General features: G+C 37.4%; 2 protein-coding genes across 5 annotated transcripts in view; one reads left to right on the top strand and one right to left on the bottom strand.

Annotated features, from left to right (window-relative positions):
* The window catches only part of LOC308195840 (uncharacterized protein), a 203,981-nt gene that overhangs the window by 54,310 nt on the left and 134,886 nt on the right, over positions 1 to 14,785 (bottom strand). The window lies entirely within an intron of this gene.
* The window catches only part of BEGAIN (brain enriched guanylate kinase associated), a 161,382-nt gene continuing 150,053 nt past the window's right edge, over positions 3,457 to 14,785 (top strand). For 2 of the 4 annotated variants that reach the window (XM_080593898.1, XM_080593897.1), the window contains exons 1-2: positions 3,676 to 3,857; positions 6,867 to 6,996. In XM_080593898.1, the coding sequence (XP_080450024.1) occupies positions 6,949 to 6,996 (48 nt within the window). In that variant the 5' untranslated portion in view covers positions 3,676 to 3,857; positions 6,867 to 6,948. Of the gene's footprint in view, positions 3,858 to 6,866; positions 6,997 to 13,883; positions 14,694 to 14,785 lie in introns of those variants that run through there. The other 2 variants (XM_080593899.1, XM_080593900.1) reach the window with 2 other exon arrangements.

Here is a 14,785-nt window from a genome sequence, read left to right as displayed (position 1 = left end):
CTGTCAGGGAAGCTTTTGAAGGCCATTATCAAGCCCCTTCAGTCATGTTGTGGTTGAGCATCAGAAAACACTCCCCATGCACAATGGCTGAATAAGCTTCCTCCTCTACACTTCTTGCTTCTATCACTCCACAAAGGGAGAATGAGCAAGATCCAATAAAGACATTATATTCAGCATAACAGTTGGTCACTTTAATGAAAAATATTGTATTTAAACACAAGTGAACATTCACTTTGTTTGCAACATTATTCCCTTGGAATAGCAAAGAAAGATTTAAAAAAGACACACTTCCAAGCTCTGCACATCATAACTGGAAGCAAATAAAGTGCTTGGACTCCACAAAATAGGCTCCTTTTAAAACCATAAGGTACCGTTCAGACTCACTATCTTACTGTGACCTTGTTTTTAGCTATAACTTACTGTGAAGAAGTAACTGAAAAAGGGAGCTTTTCATTTTTCCCATGGAAGCATAAATTGCTTTACAAATGAAAACATATGCATATGTACCTATATTTATGTGTGCGTGTGTACACTTAACAGATTCAGTAAAAATTTCAAATGCTGAAGAATTTATCGCACTCCATAGCAGTTTGTTTGAGAGAAAACTACTGTCTTTCTTAAAGAGTGATGCTTTATTTTGCATAAAATAGTTTTCTAACTTCTTACCTTTGGCTATTTTATATTTAGGCTTGAGGTGATGAGAGTATTTATGACAATAGGGATTTAAAACATGACACTGGGAGAAGGTGACACTGAAAGGAGGTGGCAATAATAGGCATTAAGCTTTACAAAGCTTTTATTATCTGTCAAATATTGTGACTTCTTTCACATGTATTTTCACATGTATACTTGTGATCTCCTGTAGATGATTTTTTTAATTATTTTTTTATTTTTTTTTGTAGGCACTTAAGCAGTATTTGTAGCTATTGAACAGTAATAGAATGTACTGGAGGAGTTAATACGTGTTCTGTTTGGTGAAATAAAAATTGCATGATATTCTCATAAAGTTACCCACAAATTAACTTATACAAACAATGTCCAAATGAACAATGGTATTGGTCTTGCCCTAGACTTTTGCTTTTACCTTTCGTGACACCAACTTTCAGAAATACCTGCCTCATTGCATCCGTTCTCTCATCCTTCCACGACCTGCTCCCCTCACTTTGAGGTTTAAAATACCCAATTCAAATGCTCTAAAAGGGCAAGACCAAAGATTCCAGTCACATTACTGCTGAAATTCAAAGTTGAGCCTTGACTGTACTTTCCTTTCTTACTGCTTCTGAGGTTATTGTTAGCAATTATTTTACTGAGAGAAGAGGGAGGTGCAGGAAAAAAAAAAAGAGAGAGAGAGAAAGAATGAGTGGTTAGATAGCAGTGTTCTGCAAGATATACTTAGAATCAATCTTATTACTGTTTTCTCAGCCAGGCTAGTGATCATGAATTCTGTATCTTTCCTCAAGCCCAGTGGCTGTGCCAGCCATTCATTCTGAAATGCTTCATGTTTCCTTATACAGGAAATCACAATAGGATTATGGATTCAAGGGAAAGCTCTGCTCAAGGAGGGGCAGAGAGTGAAAGGAGGCTTGTTTGGTACAGCATTGTATGGTGTGCACAAAGAAAAGCAAGGCAAAAAAAATGGAGAAATGGAAAAGGATGTAGAATGATAGAGTTTATTTGTAGCTCATGTCAAAAGTTTTGTTCAAAGGGGATTTACTCTATTTTGTCTTACTTTTATTTGGGAACTGGAACTGTAATTTCATTGGGCCAATTTGGAATTGACCACTGACACTTGAAAAAGCATTTTTACATGAGGAATAGACAAAGGAAAAAGGGGGATACAAAAATGACTGGGTAATATTTTGTTCCTCTAACCTCCCATCTGTAAGTATTGTGATGGCTAAAGCAACAGCTGCAAATGCAGCCATGTTTCCTCTCCTCTCATCAGCTCCCTGGAAAAAAACACCATTTCTCATAAGAAATACAATGTTCTTCCTCCCTTTCCCATACATGTCTTGGAGGTCCTAGTGTATAATATCTGCCCATTTATATTGGGTTTGAATCTCATCAGCCTGCTCCAGGTGGGATGAATCTGCTAGTCATAAGATCTTATCATGGAAAAACTAGTTGTGTAGCTATGCAATGGCCTTGCTGGGAACACAAGCAGGGATGTAGTTACAAGATCCTATGACTACAGGAACCATTCTACTACTATCAGGAATCTATCTACCATCAGGAACCATGAGCTACAAACTTTGGCTTGATTTCTGTATCTTGAAGAATTTGTTTTGAACTCAGTGTCAGCCCAGGGGCATTAATCATTGCCTTTTAAGAGGCAAGGTCTGTTTTTTCTGTCGAAATTAAGGTGCTACTCTCAAGAGTTAGGATGCTGAGAGAATCTGCTTGAACACCCAGGTCTTGCACATTGTGCAACGTTCAAAACTAAGTGGGAGTGATAAACCCAAAATCTGACAGAATATGTGGAGTAACTGTAAGGGGAAGATCCTGAGCTTGCCCACTCTGCCTGGGATACATGTAGGAACTCAACAGCAGCAGCACAACAATATAGACAAATAAAAGTTATCCTTCTCTTTCCACTACCACCTTTTATTTTTTCAAGTCAAGGTATTGAGGTGTGGCTAACCATTGGTCATCTCCCCACCTCAGGCTGGCAAGCTAATGATGCACAGCATGGCTGATAACACAGCTCATCCCCGTCTTCACAAGCATGAAGAATAAAAGGTCTAGTCTTTTGGACAACCCAAATCAGGACAAGCCAAAACCTGACTACTCAGTGCAATTTCCAGTTGATAAATACCTTGGAGATCTCCTCTATCCTAAAATATCTTTGGGCAAAAGACCTTTTACAGTACAATGTTTCAAAATGTAGGGATAAAATTAAAGAATTATTTCTCTTCTGCAGTGCAACATTGCAGATATAATTGACTACTGAACTATGACATATAATTTTGCATTAGGATTTACAAGGGCAGAATTCTAACAAAAGCATTTACATAATTTAAATGGTGACAAAAATTCTAAAAGTGAGTAGGGTTTTATATATAGGTATATATAATATATAGGTACATAGGGATGATTTTACAACCATAATACCATGGCTTTATAATTGCAATGGTTTTTGTACCCTCAAAAATAAGGTGATGCTTTAAATTTTATTTTTTTTCTCCCAGAATATCAAAGGGGAAACACAACACTTGTTTTGTTGTGTTTTTTTGTTTGTTTGTTTGTTTGTTTGTTTGTTTTTCACATTTGTGTGATCCCTTTGGGGCAGTTCCTACACTCCTTTCACAGGACTGGAGCTCTAGAAATCACATACAACCACCAGAGCCAATTAAAGCAGCTGGTACTGTACTGTGATTTTAATCAGAGCCTTACCACCTTTTGGGGAATTCAGTGGGTGTTACAACTGAAAGATTTGGCTTTACCCAGTTATCTACTTATATTCACAAACAATACTGAGTCAATCACTTTCAGTCTCAAGTGTACATGACTAGCTAGTAATTTCCTACATTTGTGACATACCATGACCATCTTTGATGCTGTTAAAGTTTGTGACTACACAGAAAAGCACTGGCAAGTTGATAGCGAATGACCCTTGATAAGTTGTTCACCAATTGCTTGACTTTGCTGTTCAAGTTTATGCTCTCATAGCAACACAGACAGCATATCATTCTCGGCTGACTTCATTAAAAGAAAACGATCCTGTCTTTCGGTTAAAAAAAAAAAATAGAAAAGCTGTAACTGTTGAAGCAGCATGCACCTAATAAGCTACTTCTAAATCTGGCTCCATCATTTCAGACTCTGGACTAGCAGAACAGAGCTTGCAGAATCCTTCTCAAGTAAGTACTGCTTTCTCTTAACAGCATGTCTGTTGGTTTTTGTTGTGTTTTGTTTTGTTTTGTTTTCCATTTAAAATGTGTAACAGGTAGTAAAGGAGTCTTCAGCATGAAATTAGTAGTGCTGCAATATGACAATTGAATGCTTGCTTTAAACATGAATTAACATGTTCTGTTGTTTCATTTGGCAGACATTACTGTCTTAAAAAGGAAACATTTAATACATTAAGCTATAAGACAGCAAGTTATATGGATGAAGCTTCTCAAAGCTGCAGTGGATGCAGTGCTACAAATCTAATGGAATGATTATAATTGACTATTATGCTAAGGTTTTTAGAAGTGAGTTATGTATCTTTTATTTGCATAATCCACATCATGGAACATATCTATTTGATTTCATCAGGACTGGAATATGTATCCTGAATATGCTACTGACCATTAAGTATGAAATTAGCAAAATCATTTCTATCTACAAGAGAGGAAAATATCATATAGTGGCATTATTATAAATAATAAAGCTAATATGTACACACTAAAACTACTTCAAGCTTGTATTAAATCCTGAAGGAAAATATTTGTAATGGATGACTTTGTATAATTATACAAAGTATTAGTCAATCATTGTTAAACTCAGCAGAGTACAGACAAAATAATTGTTTGCATGAGAAACACAAATGCATGTCATTTGCCAAAACAAACAGCACATACTGTCGCATGCTTTCTGCAAGAGTATTTAAACAGCTCTGATGAACATGTCTCTTTAATCTAGTGAAATGGGGTGGGGCTATGGGAGCTGAAGGGAAAAAATAATCTTTTGCTTGGCATTTGAATTGCAACTGTTGCAGCACAAAGGAGTTAGGAACAGGCAATCGATGAGCCTCCCATTACAGCTGATGTGCAAACACATACACACCCACATGCATACAAGATTTTTTTCCCATTTACTCCTAGCTGCTTAGCACCAGTTCCTATGACATACAACTCTGATTACAAACACACAGGTGTGCAGCACTCTGCAAAAGTAGCTGCATTTGAGACATTACGGCTCTGATGTTAGTATCTTGGAAGCTTTTATCATAAGTATGTCTTATACCTCCAAATAATATTATTTACCATAATTTTTATTGTAGGGAAAAATACGTGGTATAAAATCAAATTGCTTAATTAACTTCCACAGAAAGCTACCTAAATACTTTCCTCCCATTCAAGTTATCCATCTCCCAACATCCTATGACAACAGAAGTCAAGAAATTACCATTTGTTCCTCCAAGTTATTTTCAAATTATTCATAACAACACATTTTAAAGCACACTGCCATGCCAACTCATTTATATGCAGGCAAGCTTTTTTAAGCAAACTTTTCCAGGACATATTGAAGCATGGAACTGGAACAACCATTTCCTTATTTACTGTATAATAGAAATAGAAAGTCTTTGGCAGATTATGCTTAGAGAGGGGTAAAGAACGAAAGCAGAGATATCAAAATTAGTGTTAGAGTTATGGTGAACAACAATATATATCTCCTTCACAAGCAACACTAAGTCTCCTAGGGCCAGTTCTGAACAGACTAATAAATTAGAGGCCAATAAAGGGAAAGTCTAGCCTGAAATCCCACAACCCTTCCCAAAGTTACTGCAAAATTTCAAGAAAACACAGGATGGTTATAACATGGCCAGCAAGTACTAAAACACGGTACCTTCCTTCCCCACAAGACAAAAAGAGACATTGGTGGGAAGCAACTCCACTAACAAGCTTTGATCCTTTCCACAGCTATTAGTAGCCAGCCAAAAGAGGAAGCAACCATCAGTAACTATTTCTGAGACAGACTAGGAGAGTGAGGAGGGGGAAGAGGGTTGCATTTGCGAGGCCTCCAAGGAGAAATGGTGACTTCATGATCAAGGAGATGGCATTGCTTAGAAGAAAAGGCTCATTTCTTCCTTATCCTTTGTGATTGCCTAATTCTTTAAAACAAGGATCCTAATGAAATTCCACAAACCTATTACAGGCCAATTGTTTTTATGAAAGTCAAAGCCTCCAGAAATTTGATTCAGTACAAAAAATTGAGTTTTCCAATGTGCTCTTGAACAATTCAGTCTATCACAGAATTTTCTAATTCAAATAAGCTCACTGGACAGGAAAAAGAGAGGGAGAGAGAAGTAGAATATCATAGCAACATCTTACTCCCTTGTGGTTTATGAATTTGACAACAATTTTTCCTCCCAGTCCTCCCAGTTAAAATTTCCTCTATGTTTAACATTTGATTAGTAGAACTACAGATGACGTAAAAATGATGAGAAAAATGCTGCTGCACTGAAAGATCTCTACAGTAACCCCTGGAAGCATCACTAGAGTGGATTTTGGGTAGCCTGAATTGACTAGTAAGGTGGTGATGTTATATGGCTTCAGAGACAGCAAGGCCTTGCAGAGTGTGGTTCAAGTGTTAACTCACCTAGCATCAAGCTAGGATGGATTTAAGCAAAAGAAAATAAAATGGTATCAAAAATATCATTAATTTTAAAATAAAGCAGAATTCCGTGAGTGGGAAATATTTTCTCTCCACCTACCAAAAAACAAAACACATTTTTTATTCCAAGACTGATATTCCATGAGAAACTTTTTCCATTCTTCCATTCAGTTTTCCTCTCTCTTTTAAATTGTCTTATGTATTTTTCCTTCTCCTTTGCTAAACAGTAGTAATAATAATAATATAGGGGCTGGGAAAGAGTAAGAGAAAAAAAGGGAGAGAGAAAAAGGGTATATCTAATTTGGAAAACTACATGATACTGTTATCCCACCTCAAAGAAGGACAGGTTTAAGAATTTGACACTTTCCTGAAAACACACAGATTAAAGGAGTAGTGGAAGAAACTAAGACTCCTTATCTGTATTCTCAGAAGGATCAATTATTTTGCTGGCTGTTTTCACCAAGTGACTACAAAGTGAACCGGAGATACTGAGACAGACTCAAATGCTAGTGTAATGCAGATGACATACAGCTCTACCCATCCTACAGCACGGCTACAGAGAAGGCACAGAGTGTGAAGAAGAGCTCATGGAGCAGCTGGCTAAAGCAGAAGCTGAGCAAGAAAAAGAGGATGTTGGCAGAGGACAGAAAGCATTTTGAGGACTCATTGACAGTCAAGGTATGCAGCCGCGGTTGGTCACTAAGCACTAATCTGATAAAGAAACTGTTATTCACAGATGCTATTGTTTTCAAGTAGCTCCATCTCTCTTGGCTGAGGACAACAATCTCTCAGGCAGGTGATACAACAAGCTTTTAGTGCTAAGTGCCAACATGGAGAAAATGCTATCATGTATATGCTCTAACTAGACCACAAATCTGTTTTCTGTAGATCAGCCTCCATATCATTTTGTATTCCTCTCTTCAAAGTAGTCCATTGTCTGAACTGTGGATAAATAAAAGATCACTTAAAACCCTTGAAAAAAGATCACAGTCTACAGCTTCACTTCTCTGACTTTTCTCAGCAAGAGTAAAATTTGTCTTCATGGGAGGCTGAAAGGGAAAAAGTCCTTTGGGAATTAAGGGCAACCAAATGTCTTATCATCTAATACTACAAGTCCCTGGTACATTTCTTTTAGCAGCTTTAAATATACACACAACATGTCCACAGTGTACTTTTTTAATGCTAGGGAACAAATCATACAAAAGCCAACAGCTTACAACTAATGCTAATGACACACTAATGGAAGGTGCTCTGATAGTATGATACTGGCCATTGTAATAAGGGCCTGTGTGGAATGGAAAGTCTCTTTTCTTCTCTTGTACTTACCCCAAAAAATAATTTTAAAATTAGTTTATTAAAACATGTTCAGCTTACATTTTTTCTCTCCCTTAATTTGTAATTCGTTTTTAAGCTATAAATAGAGCTTGCATGTGAAGCGGCTGGCTGGCTCTAGTCATACTGCAGCTGTAGCATTTGTCAGAGCACAGTGACTCCATTTTCAGGGTGGTGCAGGAGCTATGCTAAAAAACACCTCCCTTTCCTCTGACATTCAACACTTTTTACAAGCTTAGCACAGCTTTGTCTAGCATGCAGCTATAAATTAAATAGATCAGACTTGTGACTGCATGCAAGGAAGATGGCACCACTGTTTGTTGCATTGTCTTTGGTCACTCTATTTGCAAGACAGATAAATGTTTTTCTTAGCCTGATGGGATTAATGGGAATTTAGAGGATTTTCAATCCTTTAAATCTTTGGATTTGGATTAGAGGTTGAATGCAAAGACCATCTACAACGCAGATTCCTGTACAGAGGCATGAATGTCTCAAATGTCTCTGGTCTGTAACTCACCACAGTACCATTTCAAGTTCTTTTCATGCCACTAAAACCTACCATTTTTTAAAGAATCCAGACTAATTTAATGCTGGCAGCACTGGCACAATTATTTGTCATTACAAGATATAGACCTATCAACAATCAATAGAGAAAGGAAAAAAATATATATAGATTTTTAACTAATTGCAATTACCAGTCACACAAAATAAAGAAACCAAGCTCTCATTCTACTGGTCCTGAATATGCCTGGATCTTACACAGATAGGTTAAACATCTGCTGGAATTTTCCTTAGGACTGTGCAAGGCTTCTCCTGTGTCAAGGAGAACCAAGTGAGGTAAAATGACTGGAGGCAATGCTTGCTATGTCTCCTGTCCACTACAGATAATTTGCTCTAAAAAAAAAAAAAAAAAAAAAAAAAAAAAAAAAAAAGGTAATGTTTAGTGAAATGGATACGTTGCTGTGTGACAGCTAGCACCTTAGAAATAGACATTATTGCCACTAATTTGGAAATACAATACATTTTCTGGAGAACAACAAAATGAAGCAATGCTCAGAAGGTTTTAAGGCAACACTGTCTTGCTGAAGAAATTGGGCTAGACACTCTTGTATTAAAAGCAAAGCATTATTTAGCAAACATTAAAATTTCTTTAAAAAAAATAAAATAAGAGAGAGAAGGAGAGAGTGAGAGAGAACTTCCAAAGGCAATCCAGTCAGAGAGGAACACCTGTAATATTTAAAGGGATGAATTTAATTGTAAAGCAGAAAGGTCAAATTAAATGCTCCAAAATGAACTGCACTGAACTGCATTAAGTGTAGGGTAGTGGATAAGATTTGATAAAATTTTCATTAAAGGCAGGAGGGAAGAGAGTATCTGAGCAAGAACGGGCACTGGAACAGTTGGATGTAGCTATTTGGAGAGTGAACTGTGCTTGAAGGACTTACACAACTGTGGGTAAACTGAGAACTTTGAAATGAATTGCACTTCCTACCAGCCCCAGAGGGCTTGGCTCTAGTGCTTAGGCAGAGTGTTTCTGAGCAGTTTAAAGGCTGGCTGAGATCTAACAACAAAGTGACTTAGAAGAAATGCACTCCATTGTAATGGAAAAACTCACCCTTTGCTGCAACGAGAACTACACAGAAAACTAATTTTTGATCCAAAATGTTGGAGTCTACTCACTGACAACAAAATGCTCTGGAAACAGCCTTAATTGGAATTAAAATAAAACCCAAAATTCTGTTTAAAATCAGATTTACACTCATTTCTTTTTCTTTTTTAATTAATAACCTAACATTTTCTTATGAATCTTGGAATGTTGAAAACCCTTAGATTTGATTATTTTTAATCAAAATAATTTGCTGAATATCTTATCATCAGTATATCAAAATGCATATTTTTAGATATATAAAAGCTTTGTACACTTCTTCAGTACTAGAACTGTTGAATATTGTCTGCTTTGACCCAAAAATGAGCATATCTTCCAGAGCTCTACATAAAGAAACTTCCAGTTGTCATAACAACCTACTGCAGCTTTTTTCCTACATGGTTACCTTGCATTTGCTTTTGATACTATTAGCAAAAATTAAATCTTCAAAAGTTTAAAAATGGGGTTGCTATTAAAAGGGAGGGGAATATATATATTTAATTCCCACAAAACTCAGATTTTAATTTGCAGTCTTCAGACAATGGTCTGTAAAGATATCACGTTGCATCAATTCTTGATTGGAGGTAACTGTTATGCTCCATTTTTATACACAATATGCAGGTTTCTAATAATGTCTCTGTAAAATGACACTTAGAACATAAATAAGCCTAAATTAACCTTTAGAAAAATCTTCATATGTTTTGCTATGTAACAAGTTTACTAGACAGGTCTCTGAATGCCTCAGTCTTGTCAAATGAAATACTGACTCATTATGAAAGTCTCATTTAAGCTGTGATCCTAGCTATCATTCTGTTACAAAGGTTTCAGATTCAGCTGTCAATTAAGCTAGGAAGGACTGGTATTGCTTTGCTTACATTCCTATGTTCATACTAAAATAGAATAGACTACCTTAGCCATTGCAACACACAAAATTACAAACTGGATGTACACGAGTCCCTGGAACTGGTCCACTTACTAATTTTCAGTATGTAAGTCTTGTTAGTATTTAGAGATGTTGATTTGATCAGGGTCTCATTACATAAGAGAATGTACCAATGCAGGGAAAAAAACAGTCCCTTCCTAAATTTTAAGGACAGGTAATGGTGGCTACAAATGAAAGTGCAGGTGTTCACCAAAGGTCAACTGGCAAGTTAATGAATGAGGTGCTTACAAGGGTTGTGTTATTTACAGTCAAGTCTGTCACTTAGATCAGATAGTTTTCAACTGACTTGCACAGACATACTGATTAATTCCAACAGTTGTGCTCATCATTTCTGAAATAATGTAAAATTAATGCATAAATTGTTTTTTTAAGATTATTTTAATGTTAATATGACAGTTTTAGAAGAACTCAGAAACCAAGCAAACATCCACCTAGCAGAGGCAATTTGTAGCAAGAACAGAAGAATTTGATTGCTAATACAGCTTCCTGAAGGTGTTTGTTTCAAGAGTATAGCCCAGACTACTGCAGCAATGCATTACTATTCACAGACATACCTGCTTGCACTGGAAAGAGGAATTCTCTTTATCAGCAATGTCTTCAAAGAGATTTGGATATATAAGGCAAAATAATTTTAACATTTTAAAAAGTCACTTAACATATGGAAACTAAATCAGCAACATCAAATCATTATAAGAGAGTTCAAAGTCTCAAACATCCAGACTCTTAAGCATACACTGCTTTAATATTCAGATACTTTATTAGCATATGTGACTAGTGGAAATAATTTCTGTGGTTCATGCACTCTCCAGACAATATTTTGGTGAATTAATACTTAAGACAGACCACTGTAAAGACAATATTACTATCAACTTTGCTAACATCTATTGCAGTCAAGATTTAGAGGGGTTCGCAATAAAAGATCTATATCATTAATTTTCATTCCAGCCCAGCTTTATTCAGGCAAGAAAAAATCCGTCATTTTTGCAGGGATGGCTTTAATTTTTTGGTTAATAATTGGTAATTAGATCAAATGCCAGTGTCACCTTTTCCCAACTGGTTAAGAACATATGTCTAAAGTCATTAGGCAGAAATCATCTGAAGAAATAGGAGAAGCAGTATTAAAAACCCACAAATGTTATATACTCTACTTAGGTTACCTATAACATACAGCCTGACATTATTCCTATTTTCTTATGACATTTCAAAGCAAATGGCCTCATTCCTGACAATAGAAAAGAATTATATGAGCCATTTTTGTTGGCTGTACCACAGACTTCTGTCACATTCACACCTTAAAATTTGCACATATGCAATGGATAGCTGAATTTGTGCTTGTAGTTAACACAGCTTTGTTCATGCACAAATGGTCCCAATCCCTCGTGAATAAAAAAGCTCTTCTCCAGATATGTACAAGCCATTTCAGATTCTGGCTCAAGAATGAGGCTTGCTCTGTTTCTGAACAGACATATTAATGAACTCCATTAAAACTGCAGAACTCACACTTTGCCAGGCTCTAATGCATCCTGGAAGGCAAACGTTCTGAGATGCATTAGTACAGAGCTTACCTCTGTAAGCTCTCATTTGGGGAATTACCCCCTCATTTGGGGAATCCTGTTTGCATCAGTGAGTAACCATAAGTTTGCAGACATCTGTATTAGGACATACTGAAAAAGCCCTAAATTCTGGCTTTACAAGAAGAGAGTAGCGCATTATTGTTCTGTGACTGCATTGAAAAGGTCATGAAAATCTTTCTGTTGACGACAGAAAGCATTCACTAGCTCTTCATACTGTCACCATTTACGTTCAAGTAAAAGGGGAATAATTTCATCTAAACTAAGACTTCATGCATTTTAATCTACATTGTCTCTGTGGTCAGGATAATATTTGTAACATGCAATGGAATGGCCAAGTCCCATAGAAAATATGGAAGCATTTCAGAAAGTAATTCCAGTAAAAGCAATTGATTTCTGATGTGTTAAAAGGATCTTCTTGTCCCCTTGTTATTTGCAAAATTAATGCACTTACTATGTTAATTTGAGAGATTCGCAACACCTCAGCAGCTTTCATGAACAATGATTTAAATGAGTCCTGGAATTACCAACGTGGAGACAATAAATTATTTGCAGTGGGCAAAGTGACTGGTAATGAGGGAACTAAATACAATATCTCTTTCAAAAGCTCACGGAATTACATTTTAACTTGAACTGCCATTGACCTGTCAGCTATGTATGATACTTTTAAACGTGCTCCTCACTAACTTTTTCCCCTTCATTGCCACCTTCTACTATGCCTCAGTCACTTCTAGGGATCCTCCTCACATCTTGTTGCCCCACCGTTTAAGGCAGATCACTCAGGTTTCTTCTTGTGATCCATTTCTTTTTTCTGTCTCCATCCGCTGCATTGCATAAGTTGGAAAGATGTTTGATTCCCACCAGACAAAAAGGGTTATATCATAGAATCATAGAAGCGCAGAATGGTTTGAGTGAAGGGACCTTAAAGATCACCTAATTCCAACCCCCCTGCCATGGGCAGGGACACCTTCCACTACAACAGGTTGCTCAAAGCCCCGTCCAGCCTGGCCTTGGACACTTCCCAGGATGGGGCATCCACAGCTTCTCTGGGCAACCTGTGCCAGTGCCTTATCACCCTCATAGTAGAGTATGTCTTCCTAATGTTTAATATAAATCTTAAATGTATCAGTCAGTTCATGTGTGATCAGGACACTCCAAACTTTCACGCTGATCATAAAGCCAAACTATAGCCTTTAAGCTCACTTAAAGTAGCCTTTATATTCCCTCATGAGCAAAAATAAAATAAAAAATAGAAGTTCTGCACTTCACAGTTCAGATTTGCCTGCCTGTAAAGAATGAGAAGAGCCTCACATGAAAAGTTGTAGAAACAAACATCATTACCGCTCCAGACTCATTTATAATGCTGAATTACTGAACCTTGCTTTGGTTCAAACCTTTAACAAATTATTTTAGAATGAAAACAATGGCAAGAACAAGCAGGCAGAAAGTGTGAATCACATTCTCTTTTTGCCTTTCTGGATCCAGCAGACCTGCCACTAAGCTTTCTAATAGAATAGCAAACACTAGCAGCATTAGGACAATATAGCATGACCTTCTCTACTATTGGATTTTAAAAAGCCCTGAAACAGAACCACCCCAGACTTTACTTAGTGAGAATTGATTTACATCATGGTAGTTTGGTTTCCAGATCAACAGACAGGACTCTATCATATGCTGCTTTCGATCAATGAAAGCCCATGCTCATCCACTAAGCATTCAATACCCTGGAAAATCTGCATGTCCTATAGATTCTCTTGATTAGTATGGCTAATTAAAATGATAAGAATGCACTATTGATCTAATTATGAAACATATGCATAATTTGGGATGCATATGAGATAAAATGTGGTGGCTGCACTACTACGCCTTTCAAAGACATGCCTGTTGCCTTACAAGGTAGAGAAAGATTTATAGGAATGTCACTATCATTGACACTAGCTGACACACCAACACAAAAATGGAGTCACTGTCTAAGGGCTCCATTTCCCCTGTTAAGCCAGAGGCTGCTGTGCTTGGAAGACCAGTCAAACAAGAGGGGGCTGGCAGGGTGACTGAAGAAAGGGCATGCTGTGCATCCACCTCTACATGTGTGCCAGAAGCAGGAACTAATGTGGAGAGGCAAGTCTCTGGAGATTTGACAATGAACAGTTACTCAAAACGCTGCAGCTCCAGTGAGGATAGCTTTGAGTTACACGGCAGTACAAGGTCAGAAGCTAAAAGCTTTGTTAAAAGCAAAAATAAGGATGAAGGCTATCGACCCCATCGACCAAAGCATTGTCAGAAAGGGGGTGAAAAAACCCATGGACTGGAACACTCTTCTCTATATCCAGCAGAAGGGGGAAACGCCAGCCGAAAGCTCCAGAGGCAGAAGACAACACACAAGAAAAGCAGTTCCTCTGCATCTGACTTGAGCTTGGTGAGTCAAGGATCATCAAGTTCACTGTCTGTCGTGGAAGAAAAAATTGAAGCTAAACTCAAATTCTCTCAATTTATTAATGAAGTTACTTTCAGAGTGCTTGATCCCATGAGCCTGAGGTCATACCGAGCTGCTAAACTGAAAAATACCTTTCCATCCGGTGTGAGAAGCCTAGATGATTTACGTATTAAGAGAAAGTCTCCTGAAAGCTGGAAAGAGAACATTTTAGTTGGGAAAAGCAATCAAGAAATAGATTTAGACAGTCTGAAAAGTGACGACATTGTGGCCGGAGCACGAACACGCAAATTAGAGAAGTCCTTGTCCCTGGATGCAGGTCCTTCTCTCGGGTCGCTTGGTAATGGTGCCTCATGCAGAACAAGATCTGGCTTGCCTGTTGAAATTATGATTTCTCAAAGCAAAGAAATGCCAGCCACAAAATCCGCATCTCTGCCTAGAAGCACAAGCATGGTGAGCTCTCTCTCAAATCACTTCTTTGGGTCGTATGTGACAAGTACTTGCGCATTAATGTGACTATTTGAGAAGTGCTGCTGTCTGCCTGG

The sequence above is a fragment of the Anser brachyrhynchus genome (assembly GCF_964034855.1).
Source record: "Anser brachyrhynchus genome assembly, chromosome: 5".
In the NCBI taxonomy this organism is placed as follows: Eukaryota; Metazoa; Chordata; class Aves; order Anseriformes; family Anatidae; genus Anser; species Anser brachyrhynchus.
This window is presented reverse-complemented; position numbering and strand designations above follow the sequence as displayed.